Source organism: Schistocerca gregaria, chromosome 5, assembly GCF_023897955.1.
Source record: "Schistocerca gregaria isolate iqSchGreg1 chromosome 5, iqSchGreg1.2, whole genome shotgun sequence".
NCBI lineage: Eukaryota > Metazoa > Arthropoda > Insecta > Orthoptera > Acrididae > Schistocerca > Schistocerca gregaria.
In genome coordinates this window covers 260,863,971-260,883,482 of record NC_064924.1, presented here as the reverse complement: position 1 = coordinate 260,883,482, position 19,512 = coordinate 260,863,971, and the positions used below count along the sequence as shown (strand labels likewise).

The 19,512-nt window shown below is 38.0% G+C and overlaps 1 protein-coding gene across 2 annotated transcripts in view; it reads left to right on the top strand.

The window, feature by feature from the left end:
- Positions 1–19,512, top strand: part of LOC126272933 (cilia- and flagella-associated protein 91-like) — a 273,513-nt gene that overhangs the window by 110,340 nt on the left and 143,661 nt on the right. For both annotated transcript variants that reach the window (XM_049976230.1, XM_049976231.1), the window contains exons 8-9: positions 2,814–2,996; positions 3,113–3,262. In XM_049976230.1, coding sequence (XP_049832187.1) covers positions 2,814–2,996; positions 3,113–3,262 — 333 coding nt within the window. The remainder of the gene's footprint in view (positions 1–2,813; positions 2,997–3,112; positions 3,263–19,512) is intronic.

Genomic DNA, 19,512 nt, shown 5'->3' with positions numbered 1-19,512 from the left:
TTGTCACAGATAAGAGTTACTTAATCAAAATAAGAGCCAATGCCTTTTTTTTCAGTGAGGTGATCACTAAGCTATTGACAATAAAAGGTAGGAACATGGAAATTCATGTTTATTCTGTTCGGCTTTTAATCTTCATTGTGTGTGAAATATTTGCCCAGCTTTCAACTATTACCTTATTACAACTTCCACGTTATAGTCACACTAACTTCTTACTCCCCTTGCCCAATTAACCCACAGAACTTACCAAGGTGGAGTGGCCTGTGTCTTTGGATTGAAGACCACAAAAGCAGCAATAACTTATTGCAAAACTATTTCTTTTACCATTCCAGAAAAATGGTTATGATGGTAAGAGAATAAACAATAATAGCTGCTTATCACTGTGCTAAAGTTGATTTGGTGTATGAATTTTACTTCCATGACATGGCTTCCAGAGCAAATATTGTGTCTCATCAGTCTCGAATTACATGGTTTTTATAAAGCAATTAAACATGGTCAAACTGCGAGCCATAATTATTTATTTGGTGAATTTCATTACTCTTCTATAGCTCGTGCAGATATACTGACAGATTTTCCTGCTTGCTGGTGCTGAGTGAGTGCCATACTTTCTTACTCAGGAAATTATGATTCATTCCATTTTACGTTATTATTTGCCTCATCTTTTTTCTCTCTGCCCTCAGATATAATTTCTTGTAATTTACTGGAAGTCAGACCAAGAAACCTGACAACTTTTTTCAGGATACTTGTTCAGTTTTTTCACAATTTAGAAGATTACTGCAGCTTTCTCTCTCTTGATTTGATGCATATAGTAAAAGAGCATGCACAAGATTGATGAACTGGAATGACAAAAGTGAAAATTTAGAATAAAAAAAAAGCATTAAATGAAAGTAAGAGAGGAATAATAAGTGAAGATAAACATGGTAGTAGAACAATAACAATATGATGGTTCAAGAACAAAAACCAGGTGAATAAAGTTAAAAGCTCCTTGAAGGTGTTTTGGATTATTTTGTTCTACATAGAAAAGTCACAGCACCAAAACTTAGCAATAAAGTGCAGGTGAAATATAGATGGTTAATCTTTGGTGCATGGCGTGAAAATTGATCCTTAAAAAAAATAAATTTAACATTTTGTCCCCAAACAGGTAGAAACATTCATTATTGTTTAATCTTATGATTGGAATTTGCTGATGAAAATGTCATATGCATTGTTCAGTGGGATATGCCACGGTGTTGGTTCAGCCACCTAAGAGAAGGGGTGTCTCTTTTCTATGCACATTAATCCATTTCTTTGCAGATATGTAAGACTTGTATCGTATGTGTATTTGTAGAGAGTATGTGAGTGTAACAGATGCATGTATACTGAGGTGCTATGTTTTGGCATGTATGATGATGATGATGTAAACATAGCTTCGGTGGCCATCTTCATGGTATGTTACTGCAGTGTCAGTATGTAAAGTTTCTCCAGTTTACATATCGACAATGCATTCACAAACCCTGAAGATTTTATGGACAATGACAATGATGATGATGAAGGAACAGTGTGAAATCCAGTGTCAGCACATGGTCAACTCATTTCAAACAGCACCAAGGGGCTGCTGAGCTTAATGTCCACATATGACTGATGGATCACCATCATCAGTGTCCAGAATGAGATTTTCACTCTGCAGCAGAGTGTGCGCTGATATGAAACTTCCTGGCAGATTAAAACTGTGTGCCCGACCGAGACTCGAACTCGGGACCTTTGCCTTTCGCGAGCAAGTGCTCTACCAACTGAGCTACCGAAGCACGACTCACGTCCGGTACTCACAGCTTTACTTCTGCCAGTATCCGTCTCCTACCTTCCAAACTTTACAGAAGCTCTTCTGCGAAACTTGCAGAACTAGCACTCCTGAAAGAAAGGATATTGCGGAGACATGGCTTAGCCACAGCCTGGGGGATGTTTCCAGAATGAGATTTTCACTCTGCAGCAGAGTGTGCGCTGATATGAAACTTCCTGGCAGATTAAAACTGTGTGCCCGACCGAGACTCGAACTCAGGACCTTTGCCTTTCGCGGGCAAGTGCTCCCATGGGTGTTATTTACACATACACTGTGGGAGAAATCTTATTGTAATGTTCAGGCATAATATATGGAAACATTAGTGATTTTCAAATGTTTAAGGCATCCCTGGAGGAATTCTCAGAGACACTAATGCTTGAAACATTTGAATGAGATAATTGAGAGATCAAAGTTCACATCTGGTATGGCAAAAATTTTCATTTGTCACAACATATTCATTTTATTGCAAATTCAGCATGTCTCAGTGGATTTTGCTGATATCCTTTTATGTCTTTACGTTCCAGTGATATCGTTCTCATTGATTCCACTCATTTCATTACAGGACAGCATATTATTGAATTGATAACTTACTATTAAAAAACATTTGATATATCAAGAAGAGTCAAAAAAACATATTACTGCCTACCACATATATGTCATCAAATTACATTAACCACAAAATCAGTGAAATTTGCTCTCACTCATAGGCTTATCAACACTAATTCTTCACAAACACTGCTTATGACTGAAGTAACATAGGCAGAAATGATATTAGTGCACGTAGTACTCTTCCCACAACCCATAAGGTGGCTTGCTGAGTATAAATGTGGATTTGGATGTAAATATGATGTTTGCTAATATAATTTCTATTTTTTCAGACAATGCGGAGCAGAAACATTAATTTTTTGTGTTATTTTTTGGATTCTGATGGATTTATTCAACATATTTTTATAATTTCATAATTTATATACTTATTTTATATTTATGTATTTTACACCAGCTCTTCGAAAACTGACGAACAAACATAAGGGAGTGAGCATGAGGTACCGTAAACAAAATGTCATAGATGAGTATACTGATAAGACATCTGAATTTTATGGGCCCCTTATGAGACATGGAGAAAACCCAAAGAGAAGACATGAAGTAATAACCATACAGAGTAATTTTCTATCACAAATGAAAGGTAAAGTTGTTAAATATTTAATTTTATTTATTTTTCAAGGCAGCATATTAGAAAGCTCTTAATAATACTAATTCATAATTCTCTGTGTAAAAAAAGCCTTCATTTTATATGAACAGGACTAGAAATCCTTGAAAAAATGCCTAAATGGATTCCTACATATGATTTTATCAAAGCTACAGCTTCAAAACGGAAACGTCGTGAATTATGCATTCATGAAACAAGATGGACTGATGAAGTTCTTGCAAAGCTGTATAAGGATTTAAAAGGTACTGCAGTAATTAGATACTGTTTTCTTATTTTTGTACACTTCTGTATGTATTTTTGTTCCACCAGAACTCAATATATGTAGTAAAAATTTGTGTGTGTGTGTGTGTGTGTGTGTGTGTGTGTGTGTGTGCAATCTAGCTAGGTACAGATACCACTGTTTCTCTGGAAAGATGTACTGTGGGGGTAAGGATCATTTCCCATTGAGGCAAGGATGGAAGTGAAAATGGCATGACATAGGCGATTGGCAGAGAGGGGGGTGAGGAGATGGGAGGAGAAAGGGGGGAGGAGGACTTGGTCATAAATTGGCGGGAGGAGATGGATAGAGAGGGATGAGGAGAAGATGGATAAAGAAAGGATGGATGAGGTAATTGACAGCGAGAGACAAGGGAGAGATGTACAGAGAGAGGGGAGGGGAGGTGATGGACAGGGAGAATGGGAGAAGGAGATGGACAGACTGAGGGGTTACGAAGTGGACAGAGAAAGGGTGGTGGAGGTGATTGACAGAGAGAGTGGAGGGGACTAGATGAAAGGAGAGAGAGGAGGGGTGTAAATGGAGGAAAGAGAGGGAGAGGAAGATGGACAGAGAGGGGGGAAGGAGGAGATGGACAGAGAGAGGAGGAGGAGGAGGAGGTGGTGGACAGAGAGAATGAGAGAGGGGGGGGGGAGAAGGGCATGGACAGAGAGGGTGGAGGAGGTAATGCACAGAGGCAGGTGGGAGGACGAGATGGACAGAGAGAGGGAGAAGGAGATGTTCAGAGAGAGGAGTTGGATGGAGAGATAGGGGATGAGGACTGGAGAGAGAGAGGGTGAAGGAGGTAATGCACAGAGGGAGGTGGGAGGAGAAGATGGACAAAGAGAGAGAAGAGGAGGAGGTGGTGGAGAGAGAGAGGGGTGGTGGAGATGGAGAGAGAGAGTGGGGGGGAGGAAGAGAGGAAGAGATGAACAGGGAGAGGGACAAAAAGGAGGTGGACAGGGAGAGGGGGGGGGGCAAGAATATGGACATAGGGAGGTGGGAGTAGGAGATGGACAGTCTGACCATCACCTCCCTCTTGTAGGCTAAAACTGATTTATTGGTTTTGAAGTAAATTAATAAATTGGGCATCTGGTCACATTTTCACAGCACTTTGGCTCACTGCAATAGTGACACACTGCGGGGAGAGGTAGCAATGGTAGAATTTGAATAAACAGTTTTCATAATACTCCATTTTTATTCTTCGTCTTTGTTGCACATTGTAGGGTTGTAGTCCATTCTAAAATGTAACTTTTTATACTGCTCTAGAGGATTTGGCTCACTGCAATAGTGACACACTGCGGGGAGAGGTAGCAATGGTAGAATTTGAATAAACAGTTTTCATAATACTCCATTTTTATTCTTCGTCTTTGTTGCACATTGAGGGTTGTAGTCCATTCTAAAATGTAACTTTTTATACTGCTCTAGAGGATGCTTGGGTTCATTCTATGAAATAATTTGAATGCTGGTGGACTTGTTGGTGTTGAACTCATATATTTTCAGTCATTGCACTTCACAATACAAAACAGCATCGGCCACAATGTTAACACAACATACATAACTTGTACTCCATCCTCCCATCAACTTGTACTACTAACTACCCAAAGACAAAGATTTACCTCTAACAACATGTATCAAAGAAAATACTATCATATAACAGTCTATTTGTGCAAAATCATCTGAAACATATATTTAAAAAATAATCTACAAATAATTGTTTATGATTACTTATCTTTTTAAGAAGTCCACAATTATCATTGTGATTACATTAAGTGTTTATATATTTTTGTATAGCTTCTTGGTAGTGGATTTCTGGGTTTTGAATCTTCAAATTTTCGAATCGGTCATTTCATATGGTCAAAGATTAGTTAGTGCATTTATCTCACCATAACCAGTTTTATTACAGTGCCCCCCAAAAATTTTGAAAACAAAAAATATCGGAAAAATTTAGATACAAAATAATGAAACTGATTATGCCAAGAAGATTTTGGAGTACAACAATTCAATAAAAATAGGTTCTTCATTACATGATGTACAATATTTTGACTACCTTAGCATAATTACTTCATTCAAATGAGAACAAGAGGAAAATTTCACTACAGTGTTCTTCGCTCACAAAACAATTACGAAGTCTGACCTTTTACCTAATCTGTAGCTTTCAAATTGTTGCTAAATATCATAAAACGTACATGGTCTAAGTGAAAGATAGTACATGTAACAAAAATATCTCCCTTGACATAAAGCGACATTCATTGATTTTATCACAGTGGTATTACAGTTAAACTTGTATTTCATGTAAATGTTGTTAAGTATCTTGAGAAAACCAAAAATATTGTGACCAACAAATGTCTACTGGTGACCACAAAACAAAAACATTTTGTTTAAAATCCTGTATATAACAACGTTTTTAAAACTGTCTTCAATTAGTGAAATATTATTGATTGGTAATGCCTCCTTTTGCTTAGTACATAAATGAAACGTTTTTGCAACCAGGTTTTAGAATGTTACATTTTTCACTAATTCTTCATGTCCTTCACACATCACCAGGTATAAAATTTCATAAACTAGTGCTTATCAGATTTTAAGCCCCTTTATTCTGTGTGCTAGTCCACTGATTTTATCGTTTATTTTGTCCTTTAGTTTTTGATTGCTACAAACATTGTGCAGTCATTAGTTGAGCTACTTATGTTAAAAATATTGCCCATAAGTTATGTCAAAAATATCAACTACACTGAAATTTGTTTAAAAGTGTTGTTAATTAGATATTTGTCACTGTCACATTTTAATTCTTCTTTCACATCTACATAAAGTACACTGATTCAATGCGGCAACGTGATAGTTCAATACACATACAAAAATAATATTAAACATCAGAGAGAAAAAATCTATCACAGTAAATACAAGTAAATCATATACATCACAAGATATTGCTATTATTCTGTGAGAAATGGTGTGGTGCTTTCCAGACACCTTCCCAAAACTAGTACACAAGAAATATCAAAGTTTCATTGTATCACAGATAATTCTAGACAGCAAAAATAAATGCTGTAATGGCCATTTTCCAGATTCCAGAGTCTATTGTATACTGCAAAGTAAGTTATATTAAGAACTGAATAAATAATCAGGGACTGACTGAGATTTGTACTTAAAGCTTCAGCTTTTCAAATTATTAGATAGTTAAAACATTACTCTAAACATTCACAAATAACACTCTAAAAAAATTACTTTTCATGAAAGAATATAATAAAATAAAAATTATGACTTAGTGACTTCCCTAAATCATTTCAGGCAAATGCCAGGATAGTTCCTTTGAAAGAGCATGGCTAACTACCTTCCCCATCCTTCCCTTTCCTGTTTGGTCCCCTCCCCCAAATCAGCCAACCAGTCATGACTTATTTCCAGCCTGTAGAGAAGTAACACAGTATAACCAAAAATAGTAAGTTACCACATTTAAGTTGCTGGTGCAAAAAGTTCTTGAAAACTGTGACTACATAGTTCTTTATGGATGGTAGAAAGCATTTGGTTTCTAAAACATTCCAGTAAGTGTCTTTTTCTTTAGTAATCTTTACTTTTTTGTTAGTTTGTCTTCAATGAGGTAATATTTCTTAGCCTAAGAAGTTTTTTAGATTTAGGATAAATCAACTGGTAGGAATTAGGATGTGGGTTCTCACTGACCTCAAATGGACCAATATATATATCAAAAAACTTTTTTAACTAAGATGTTAACATTTTAGGTTTCTCATGTGATTTAATAAGAAGTGTTGAAATTAGTGATTTTTACCTTGTTATTGTATCTTTTCTTCAGTATCTCATCCTGCTTTTTCATAGTTTCTCTCACAACCGCTTCACGTTCTTAAGTAAACATGACCGTGCATGGTGGACAATCTACTAATACAGAGATAAGATTTGCCAGTTTATTTTGAAACATAACTTCAAAAGGTGACTGCGGAACTGTGATGCAAGCTATTCATTACATCTTCAAAACCATTGATGCATTCATACGATGGAGGGTGTTCGTGGCTACAATATGTGTGATGTAGATGATTAATTTCTTGCATATATCTCTCTCCTGCATTGGTTGAAGGGTTATAAACTGAAATTAAAATGTGTCTAATACCAGATTTTTCTATGAATGATTTCCAACACTTTGATACAACTGTGATCCATTGTCTGACAGTATTAGTTTAGGTTTTCCTTCATTTTTGAAGTAATCTTTTTCAATTTTAGCATTAATCATCATACTTGTAGCTTTTGTGACAGCATTTAATGTTATTTATTTGGGAAAAACATCAACCACAGCAAAAATATAACAAGAACCATTTTTACTTCCATAAAAATCCACAGCAACTAAATCCTTATATTTGTCAGGTGTTATATTTTGCATCTGACCTTGACAAGTTCTGTTACTTACGTTGGCTCTCTGACACCTGTCACAAGTAGATAGTTCTTTCCTAATCTTTTTAGCCATATTATAGAAATAAACTTATTCTTGTAGCTTTTGCATACATTTTTGAATACCATAGCGTCCATAATTCTCAATAATACTTAATCAACTTCCCAGTTTCTTCCTCTGGCTAACATAAGTTCCAATCATCAGAACCCACATTTGTATTCCTGAAAAGTGTTCATATATATACTTTATAATTCCTGACCGATTTTTCATAACCTCTTTGCCTATACAACTCTTTACTAACCTCCAGTTTGAATCATGGTTTCGGTTCCTTCTAATGTTGTTACAAATTGCCCTAATAATTTTCTCATCGTGTATACCCTTCATATATCTTATTTTAAACTCTTTATCCACATTTTGATCAAAATTTTCCATTGCCTCCACCCAATGGCATCCTGGACAAAACATCTGCAACAATATTGTCTGCACCTTTAAAATATTTACCATTCACCCTATTATGTTCCCTCTGATGATAATTGTTACCATTGTGGTTACTGTGTTTGCTCCTGTTGTGATTTTACCATGTCAATTTTGATTACTACCTCTTTCAAAATGTGCGTGCCTATTGTGGTTGTATTTCCCTGTTTCCGTGCCAATTTTGTTTACTTCCTCTTTCAAAATGCTGGTGTCTATTGTGGTTGTATTTCCCTGTTTCTTTTTTTCTTAAACTCTTGTCTAATTTATCTACATATTTCAAAAGTGATCTGTTGTGTTATCTGGCCTATAGACTAGGTCCCACTGTACCTTGTTAAAGCATCAGTCTGGGTGAGTTCATCAAAAGGTTTGCTCAAATGTGCTAATTTTTAAGCTGATTTTTACAAAACTGTCATACTAATACAACCTTTTCTGTAATTTGGTTCACCGAGAAATTCACTTTTCGCTGTAGCTTTTTCAGTCCCTGACCAAAATTTATTTAAAAATCCTTTCTCAAAATCTACAAAGGTTGTATCATAATTAGTAAATTAATTTCCCTGGCTCAATGCTTCACCTTCCAGAAACTTCTTAACAAACTTGATTTTCATAATATCAATCATATTAGACACAAAGTTCTCTCTTCAGTGGTGCAGAAAATATACAGGATGTAAACTACATTCACGTGAAAATATTTTCACCAGAATATTCTAAAGCATGGTATCAACATTGTTAACAGGATTGCTATTAACTGCTTCATTATACAGTTCTTCAACTTTTTTAGACAGAACGAAAACATGACTTTCTAGGATGCTAGTTTTGTTGTTACTTAATTTTACATTTTCTGTGAATTTGCTTTCTGCTGTTTTCACCCATTCAACAAAACTGCTTTCAACAAGTGCCAGTTTGGTGTCAACATTAGTTTCCATAGTAGAAATTCGACTATTTACATTTCTGTCAACAGTTCTTGTTTCCTCATGAGTGTTTAAAAGCAATTTTGTTTCTTCCCTAACTTCAGTGATCTCATCTTTGACATTTTTGAATTCATTATTAAATTTAAGTTCAATTTCTTTCATTTTGGACTTGACAGACTCTACTCGATCATCTAACCTCTCAATTTTTTATTGATATCATTTAGTTGAGCTGTGATTTACCTATACAATAAAATGATGCTCCTATTGAATGACCAGTTTCTTTGAACTGTTTCTTACTTTCTTGTTGATGATTTTCAAGTTGCTCATTAATTTTTGCAAACAGCTTTCTTGTTTATGACTTTCAAGTTGCTCATTAATTTTTGTGAACTAGTCAGTAATCATTTTTATTAATTGATCCTTATTATCATCGCTCATTTTTATTAACAATAGCAGCATGGCATTTATGTCATTCTTATCATCTTGTTTTAATTCATCTATTAGTTTATCCTGTTTTACAAATACATCACTAATGTTTTCCTCTTCTTATTTCACTACACTCCCATGTCTGTATTATTTCCTATTGTTCCAGAATTTTGGTTTTTATGTCTTCGGTGTAGTATTGTTCACTCCATATGATCCATGATCAGTTAGTACATTTATCTTACCATAACCAGTTTTATTGCAGGGGGTATTGTCCTTTGTGTCAGATCCGGGGTTTTGAAGGCTGTGGTGCCAGCAGCTGGAAGAGAATATGTGACTGCCACCCATGGAGGAGTTCCACGGGGCTGCGGTCGTGGACAGAGGTGGTCCTTTAGGTGCTCAGGAACATTGGGAATGCCACAGAAGTGGTGGATATGCCCACTGATTTCAATTCACACCATCCCCTGCGCTTCACTATTGGAGGATGGGTGAAATAATGGGCTAAACAGGTGTTTGATGCCATTGGCATTTGAGAACAGTTGAAAGGCTGTCACAGTCAATTGTGGCCCATTGTCTGACACAGGGCTGTGAGAAATCCTTCAGTGGTGAGAATCTGGATAAGTGCACCGAAAATGGCGGCTATAGTGGTGAATACCAAGCTAACCACATGTGGGTAGTTGGAATAAGCATCCACAATGATGAGCCATATAGTGCCCAGAAAGAGACCACCAAAGTCCAGATGAATGCAGCCCAGGGGCGATGTGAAGTGGGACATGGGGCAAAAGACTGGAGTGGAGCAGCCTGATGTTGGATACATGCAAAACAGCTGCACAGCATGGCCTCCACATCTTTGTTCAGTCCTGACCAGTAGCATGTTGCCTGGCAAGAGCTTTCATCTGCGACGTACCCCAATATCCAAGCTGGAGAGTTTCAAGTCTTGAGTGTGTAAGGTAGTTGCGATGACAACATGGAGGGTGTCCTCCTCTGCATCCAGTGGGAGAACGTTGGAAACAACAGACAGAAGATGAGAAAGGTAAGACCAGGCCCAGAGTTCTGGATCAGCAGATTTTGAAAAATAAGTGGACCCTCCATGTAGCACATAGTGAGTGACACACCGTAAGCTAGGGTCATGACATGTGTCTACAGCGATGTGAGTAGCAGTAATGGACAACCAATTGGATGTGTGTTGTCATTGTAAGTCAATGTGGAAACAGGAGGTCTCCTGTTGGTTAAATACCAGGTCTGGCCCTGAGGGTAAACAAGAGAATGCATCCGCATTTTGATGTTGCACAGTAGGCTTGTACTAAATGGTGTAATTGTAAGAACTAAGGAAAAGAGCCCAACGCTGAAGCCTTTGAGCCATCCACTATGGAAGCCAAGAGTGTGGCCCAAAAAGTGATACCAACAGTTTGTGGTCAGTAATGAGGGTAAACTTAGTCCCATGGGATTTCTTAATGGCAAAGTTGACTGCCGTAGCTTCTCTCTCAATCTGTGAGTAGTTTCTTTTAGGTAATGTCAGTGTCTTGGGTACATAGGTGATAGATTGCTCAGTACTATCATAGTTACAATGTGCCACCACAGCCCCAGTGCAGCAGGAGGAAGCCTCAGCAACAAAAGAAGGGGACATGATGGACTGACCACCAGAACTGAATGTCCTTCTTTTGCACCTGATTTAGTGGGTGTATAGCATGTGCTGCTTGTGGGAGAAACTTTGAATAATCATTCACTTTACCAAAAAAAGGCCTGCAGCTCCTGTAGATTTTGGGGACATGGGAAGGAGTCAGCAGCCAAAACATTGCAGTTAGTGGGCTGAATTCGATCTTCGTTGAGCAAGTATCCAAGGCATTCTATTTGCTCCTGAAAAATCTGGCATTTGTGTAGGTGGCATTTGAGCCCTGCATCATGCAACATAGCAAAGAGGATGCAGAGGTTGCACAGATGGTCCTGACGCATAGTACCCGTAACAGTTAAGTCATCCAGATAATTGGTACAAACTGGGATGGACATGGTTAACTGCTCCAAGTATCTCTGGAAGAGATCCCAGATGGCAAACATTTATATTTGTACAAGCCAAAGGGTGTATTGATGACCTTAATACATTGTGATTCTCATCTAATGGGCTATGTAAACAGGCATCAGCAAGGTCTGTCATAGAGAAATATTCACTGCCAACAAGCTTTGTGAGGAGGCCCTCTGGCAGTGGTATGGGGTAGGTTTCCACATATGTCTGGGCATTGATTGTTGGCCCAAAATCTCCACAGAGCTGAAAGGAGCCATTTGGTTTTCATAACCACCAACAGGTGTGTGGCCCAAGCACTTGCATTGACAGGTTCAATTAACTCAGCTTCGTGAAGGTGATCTACTGCGAGCTGTCTGTAGGCAAACTGGAAATGGACATGCCCAACAGAAATGGGGCACTGTTTCTGTACATAGATAAATTGGTGGCACACCCCAGGCCAGGTGGGAACAGAAATGCAAAAGAGGCAAAAAGGTTGTAAAGTTCCTCGAAGGGAACTGTGTCCAAGATGACCTGAACTTCATCCGTGATGGAGAAACCAAACACTGAGAAGGCATACAGGCTGAAAATGTTGGCAGCTAAGTGACTATTGACAACGAAAAGGGTAACCCAGATTAGCCAATGTTGGGAGGTTCACCAGGGAAACCTTCACTCCTGTGTTTACTTGGAAACGAACATCCTTATGCACAATTGTGAGATCAGTAAACAACTTGGTGATGGGAGTCGTGTCCTGGGGAACAATGACATGAAATTTATGCGCTGTGCCTTGAGGCAACTGTGGAGCGGGGTTTGACTGTCCCAATGTTTAATGGCAGGCAGTTTGTAGATGCCTATCCTTTTTTCAATGGGTGCAGTGTGCCCAGAGATCTGGGCAGTCTGTGCTGAGTGTTCCACAGTGCACCAATGTGCAGATGGCATGTTGTTAAATAGTCATGAAAGATGGGCAACCCTGCTACTTATGCCTATGGGCATGATTGGCTGCTCAGAGTCCAATAACACATCCAAAAGCGATGAATCATGATGCTGCCAGTGAGAAAAGGAGTTATGAGAATTCCATCCCCTTGGTGGCAGTTGAACTGCTACTACCTGGGGATGAGTCATAAGGCATTCATTTGCATTTTCTGTCTGCACACTCTCAAAAGAGTCTGAGATTTTCGAAATATCATCCAAGGAAGGGTTGTCCAATTTGAGGGCTGCAGTGTGTACTTCCAAATCAGGGGCCAGTTGGTCCACCACATCTTGAATCAAAGAATCCCCATATGAGGTTTCAGAGATGAGTTTGCACAAGTGAAATCACCAAGTCAGCTCAGTCCCTGCAAATCTGCCACCCACAAGTGATATGACTCACCTGGTTGCTTGTGTTGTATTGATGGAACTCAAGGCACGGTGTGACCACATGGGAGCATTGCGAAAAATACTTCAACAGCAATGAATGCATCTCCTCGAAAGTGAGTGCAACTGGATTAGAGAGGGAGCCATCATTGTTTAGTAACAGAAATGTCTCCAGTGAAGAACAAGAAAGGAAGAGTGACCACTGGAGAGTGTCATCAGGAACACAAAAAATGGCGAAGTACTGTGTCAGCTGCTGAAATACATGCCCCAATCTTCTTTGGTGTTGTTAAATGACAGAAACACGAGTGGATGCAACCCCACCTGGGAAGCGACCACAGTCTGCACGGGTTGTGAACCCTGAACCTGCAAGCATTCTGATAAAAGCTGGATTTCCTGACGTAACAAGTCAGTTTGCTGCTGCAACTGCTATTGGAACTGTTGCAATTGCTGCTGTAGGATCAGCTGTTGGTGTTGCTGTTCTACAAGTTGGACGAGTTTCAAATCCATAAGACACTGTTTACCTCTTTCCTCATTTCCAGCCAGAATCGGACATGACCACAATTGACTGGCTGACTGGCTGAGAGTATTGTCAGTGAGTTGTAAATAACCACAGGAAGACAATTGCAATGCAAGGACAATGAAGACAAGACATCAGAATGACAAGTCTGGTGAGCAAACAAAATCGAGAGCCTAGACGTAGCAATATCATGAACAACAATGTTGAGCACAGTGAACAGTATGAGAATGTAGTCAGAACATGAATGAAGTCCAAGCCCCTGCACTGCTAGCTTTGTAGTGCAGCTGTGAGTGCTGATAGTCTGGCACGGGGACCATGACTTGCACATAGCACTGTGGCAACAACAGCAGCACTTCCAAATTTTAGGAGTGCCATCTAGGGGCTGTCATCTAGGTCCATGCATTCTGGTGGGCTTTCAAGCTCATTGGCCCAGGTTACCAGAATTTTATTATTAGTTTTAGTTAAATTGGCAAAGAAAGTTTGAAGAACTAGGAATCCTGTAGTTGGGTTACCTCAAATCAAATACTAATGAGGGATGATTTGAAAGGGCTTCTTTTATAGTTTCAAAACAGTAGCATGTTTTCAGTTTGGACAAAATGAAATGTATTATGAGCATGTCTGTATCAAACTGTTTGCATACCAAGTAAGTCAACTGATGTGAGAGAGGTGTGAAGTTGGCAAATCAGTTCCACATTGATCCTTATCATCTAGAGTGTTAGAGTGTGGCGAACAGTGATAAGGACTCGAAAAACGGGAATTTTGAGAAGAAATTGAAGAAGTTATGATGTGTTGCCATAGAAACCAGATATAACAAGACAAGAGAACTATTTTGTGTAATTGTATAAAGTCCAAAAATCAAATGGAAAAATTTGTGGATGCAACAAAAGGGAAGAATGGAAAGATGGTTTGATGCATTAGACTAAGAAGAAATATGATGAGAATAATTCCACTATGAAGATCTTGTGGGGGGAGTATACACCTCTCACACACATCGTGGCGACGCCGACGTGGAAACAACATCCAACGCCACCAGCACAGTGCTGACCTGCTTCCACAACTGCCTTCTGACGCCGACATCAAGACCAACGTGTGACGCTGCCAGCTTGCTGCTCACCGGTGCTGACTTGCCGTCACATCCACTTACCTATGTTGCGAGAATTCTACGCTGGGTGAGGGCAATATAGAACCTTAGTACCTTAGAAAGAAGGGATACAAACAGTAGAGTGACTTTTATTAGTGTAGTTATTATACTGAGTTGAGTTGAATTTTTTAATGATTACTTGGTCTAAATATCATAAGAATATGGATCAGGAACAGCAAATTGGAGAAATCTCAGAACCAGACATGGCTATGAAAATTAGTAAACAAGGTCCAGACTAGTCTGAAGAAGTAAACCGAATCGAAGCTCAAAATGCTAAATTAGAAGCCCAAAGTGCAGATTCATGGCTTTGGGGAAGGAACTAAATGCAGCTTTAAATTCTCAAAGTCTGAAGTTAGATTCATTGAATACTCAATTAAGTAATAAATTTTAAGTTAGATTCAGTGAATACTCAATTAAGTAATAAATTTTAAGTTAGATTCAGTGAATACTCAATTAAGTAATAAACTGGATGTTCAGAATGAAACTTCAGGATTGTTAAGTGCTAAGGTAGAATCACAAAGTAAAGACTTTAGTAATTTATGTGAGGGTATGGGAAATTTGAAGACTGATTCGACACTTTAACTGCTAAAGTAGAAAATCTCAAGACAAATTTGAAATGTGAACTAAATAGTTCTTTAAGCAGTCACTAAAATCAACTGTTCACCGACTTTAATCAGAGACAGAATGATCAACTTCATCATTTGACAAAGAAGTTAGAATTTGATACTGAAGATAAATGTAATAATGTAGAATCTGAACTTAGTGAGAAGTTAGGATCATTTCAACATGTATATAATTTACATTTGATGCTGTAAAACAGAGACTGCATACATTAAAAGGGAACATCGATAAGAATAGCAAATTAATATCAATAATCAAATCACAAATTACAGGCATTAATACTTGAGTAGAAAATGTAGAAAGAAGTTTCCAAGAGAGAATAGCTATCTCTGATACAGTAAATATAAGTAGTCTGGAGCAACAATTTAAAGGAATTATAGATCGAAATATCCATGGAGAAGAAATAAAAACATTGAGGTTCGCCGATGACATTGTAATTCTGTCAGAGACAGCAAAGGACTTGGAAGAGCAGTTGAACAGAATGGACAGTGCCTTGAAAGGAGGATATAAGATGAACATCAACAAAAGCAAAACGAGGATAATGGAATGTAGTTGAATTAAGTCAGGTGATACTGAGGGAATTAGATTAGGAAATGAGACACTTAAAGTAGTAAAGGAGTTTTGCTATTTGGGGAGCAAAATAACTGATGATGGTCGAAGTAGAGAGGATATAAAATGTAAACTGGCTATGGCAAGGAAAGCGTTTCTGAAGAAGAGAAATTTGCTAACAACGAGTATAGATTTAAGTGTCAGGAAGTCGTTTCTGAAAGTATTTGTATGGAGTGTAGCCATGTATGGAAGTGAAACATGGACTATAAATAGTTTGGACAAGAAGAGAATAGAAGCTTTCGAAATGTGGTGCTACAGAAGAATGCTGAAGATTAGATGGGTAGATCACATAACTAATGGAAAGGTATTGAATAGAATTGGGGAGAAGAGGAGTTTGTGGCACAACTTGACAAGAAGAAGGGACCGGTCGGTACAACATGTTCTGAGGCATCAAGGGACCACAAATTTAGCATTGGAGGGCAGTGTGGAGGGTAAAAATCGTAGAGGGAGACCAAGAGATGAATACACTAAGCAGATTCAGAAGGATGTAGGTTGCAGTAGGTACTGGGAGATGAAGGAGCTTGCACAGAGTAGAGTAGCATGGAGAGCTGCATCAAACCAGTCTCAGGATTGAAGACAACAACAAAAACAACAACAACATAGATCGAAAAGTCACCGAGCATATAACCTCCAGAAACGTTTCAACTATTGCTTCTTACAAACTTAATGATACTAACAAGGGTATAGGTGACATGTGGAAAGAATTCAAATTCACCAAAACAAAGTAGAAAAAAGTGTATTGTCACCTAATGTTGTGTTACCTGGGGATGTGGTGATTGTTTTGCAGTGGGGAGACTTAAACAAAATTTAACGAGAAGTACTGGTCTGAACTTGCTCAAGTGAAGTTAATATCAGATCCATGGGACCCAGGTGGAGTCATATATCTACCAGGGACGTTAACATTCTGTGTTAACGAGCAGAGTGATGACTGTCTGATCCTGAGTTGTTTTCGATGCTTCTTCCTAAATAGTGTCCTACACCGAATTCCTTTCAAATCTTAAACTATTCTGTAATCTGTTCTTGAATTCTTAAACTATCCTATAATTTTAGAACCAAAAATTAAGAGAATCACAGATAAACAGTGATCTCTAAACAGAATGAACAGAATAGAATATTACATTTGTGGAAAAAGGTAATATCATGTAACTAATTGAACAACCGTTATACTGTATTGTATGGATTTTCTGTTTTATATAGAATATTTTATACCTTTTTTGAGATTTGATGTACACGGAGGGTTTGTATTGATTTTGAAAGGAGTGGGTAGTGTAAATAAGAGCATGATTTACACCAACAGATAAATCATGGCTAACACAGAACACACATTGCACCTTTCAAACAACCCTCGCAAACAACTGTGAATGGTTCTGCATCATTTGCTGCTCCCATAGGGTTGCTAAGATTTTCTTTAGCGACCTCAAGGGTGAAGGTGGGAATGTCCATTCTGTAGGAGACGATTTAACGCCACACCTCCTCCGGCTTCTCATTCAAGTATCGTCGAGGTAGGGGATCCTGGGGAAGGGGGGTGGGAAGGATTTCCTGTCTTTGGGGCTGTCTTCTTTCTCTTCTTCAATGTTAGCAACCAATTCTATTTCTTCCTTTCTTATTTCTCTTTTGAAGACCTAACTATTTTTCCCTCTTTCCATATTCATACAATTCTGTCGCAGAAGTCCTTCCTAATCTCTGTGGTTTCCAATAACCTACAACCTATTCTCACATAAGAAGGCTGAAGAATCAGAAAACACAAATACATTTAAGCATACACTCAAAGCAATACGAATACACAAACCATGAAGTAACAGATTAGAAGGATGTAAGAACCGCCAAGGGTTGTAGGGGAGAAGATACATGTACATCTAGAAAGATGCACACATTGTTTTTATTATGATGGTTCTAAGTCGCCTATTTACATGAAAGCCATTTTATATATAGAAATCTATGATGATCTTACATCGAGTACACATAAGCAGGAAGCATGAGTAATGAAGGAGAACACAAGCCAGATTGGAGTAAATTGTGATGCTTATTTAAGAAAGATCAGTGTAGCGAATACTCAGATAAATTGATGCATGTTAGGATAGTGGGGCTTGAACAAAATAGGTGGACATAGTATCTACCATGAGTTGAAAATATGTGTAGACATAGTATCTACTAAGATTATAGAAGTTGAAAAGTAGAGGAGGACTCTAGGGTATTAAATGAGATACTAAAAAGTCAGAGTGAAGTGTAAAATAGATTTTTATTTTACCAGGAAATATTTAATTATAGTGCACATTAAGATGTATACTAGGGCAATGAACCATGAGGCCTACTCATAAAGGATAAGGGGGATATACCCAGCATTTGCTAAGGCTTGAGGGCAAGCATAAATACATAGAGATAGGATGACCTGTGGCCTGATGAATAGGGATGTTTTATAAAGGGGCGTACCTACCAGAACGGAAGGAGGAAGTGCAATCATAGGGTCAACCAACATGTAAGGTATAGGTGCTGATCCTAGGGGAAAAGGACAGTATCATGACAGAAGTCACACATTTAATAGGAATTATTCTGGTAAGTTTGAATTCTATACATCACTAGCATTATTATGTTTTATGTGAATTTACAAGTGTCAAAAAGAACAATTTCAGTTTCCCAGAGCTCCTCCAGGCTATAAACTACTATAAATAATTATACTAGTACGTACTCAGGAAAAAATAGTACAAGGAACTAGAATACAGAATAAAGTACTCAAGTGTCATGAACACCTGGAGCTTATGCTTATGATTGGGAACTAAAGGTTTAGCCCTCACGATTCCTAGATATAAGAAAACAAACTCCAACATTGATTGAAATTTTCATGGGTTTATAATTAAAGAAAAATAAAAAAAGAAATAGCTAAATAATAAGAAAAAGAGTATGCACAGTTATGAAAAGAATAAGGTATACTTTTGAAATATGCATTGTTATTATTTGTGATATAAATGGACATAATGATTGTATATAAAATATCGCGTGTTTGATCTGGGGGGGGGGGGGGGGGGGGATCTGTAGCGCTTCGAGAATTTCTACATAAACTCTAGACACACTTGGCCTTCTTCCTTCTTGAACACATGATCTTTTAAACAGAAGTGTGAGAGATGAATCCAACCTACTGCGCATATACATGTCTGTGTGTGCAGGTCTAAAAACAGTCATGAGCAAATTGTGGACGCAGCGGCCAAACAGCGGGGACAAGTACCTGCTGTACGATCCATAGAGTTTCAGTGTATGTATAGAGAAGAACAAGGAGTGTTTATGTGTTATTCTGTGCTTTTAGTGACTTGATGATTGTTAAGGACAAATGAAGAAATGAAATTAGCCTTTCAAGTAATTCATGTGTTGGATTTGCTAGAAGTTTATAAATTACAAGTGGTTCTTAAACCAACTTGCTTATGAATGTTAATTTAATGTGTTTCTAAAGCTAAAAATACAAGAAGATGGAGATATTTACATGTGAAATGCAACAATGTTATTCTGCATATTCCAGTACATCGTTAATTGGTGAAAACATAAAGTTTGTACATTTACTCCTCACATTCTATCATCAAAAAGCATTAGAGCGTTATTTCATGAGTAGAGAGAGAGAATGTGTGCTAAATTGCCTTAACCAGCTTTATTCTTCGGAGAAGAAGTTTTTGCTTATCGATGTGGCCGACTATCTTGAGAGGAAGATTGGCTGTGCATACCAAATAAGCCAACTGATGTGTGAGAGGTGTGAAACTGGAAAATCAACTCCACATTGATTCTTATTGTCTAGAGCATTAGAGGCTCACATGCAAAGCTTAC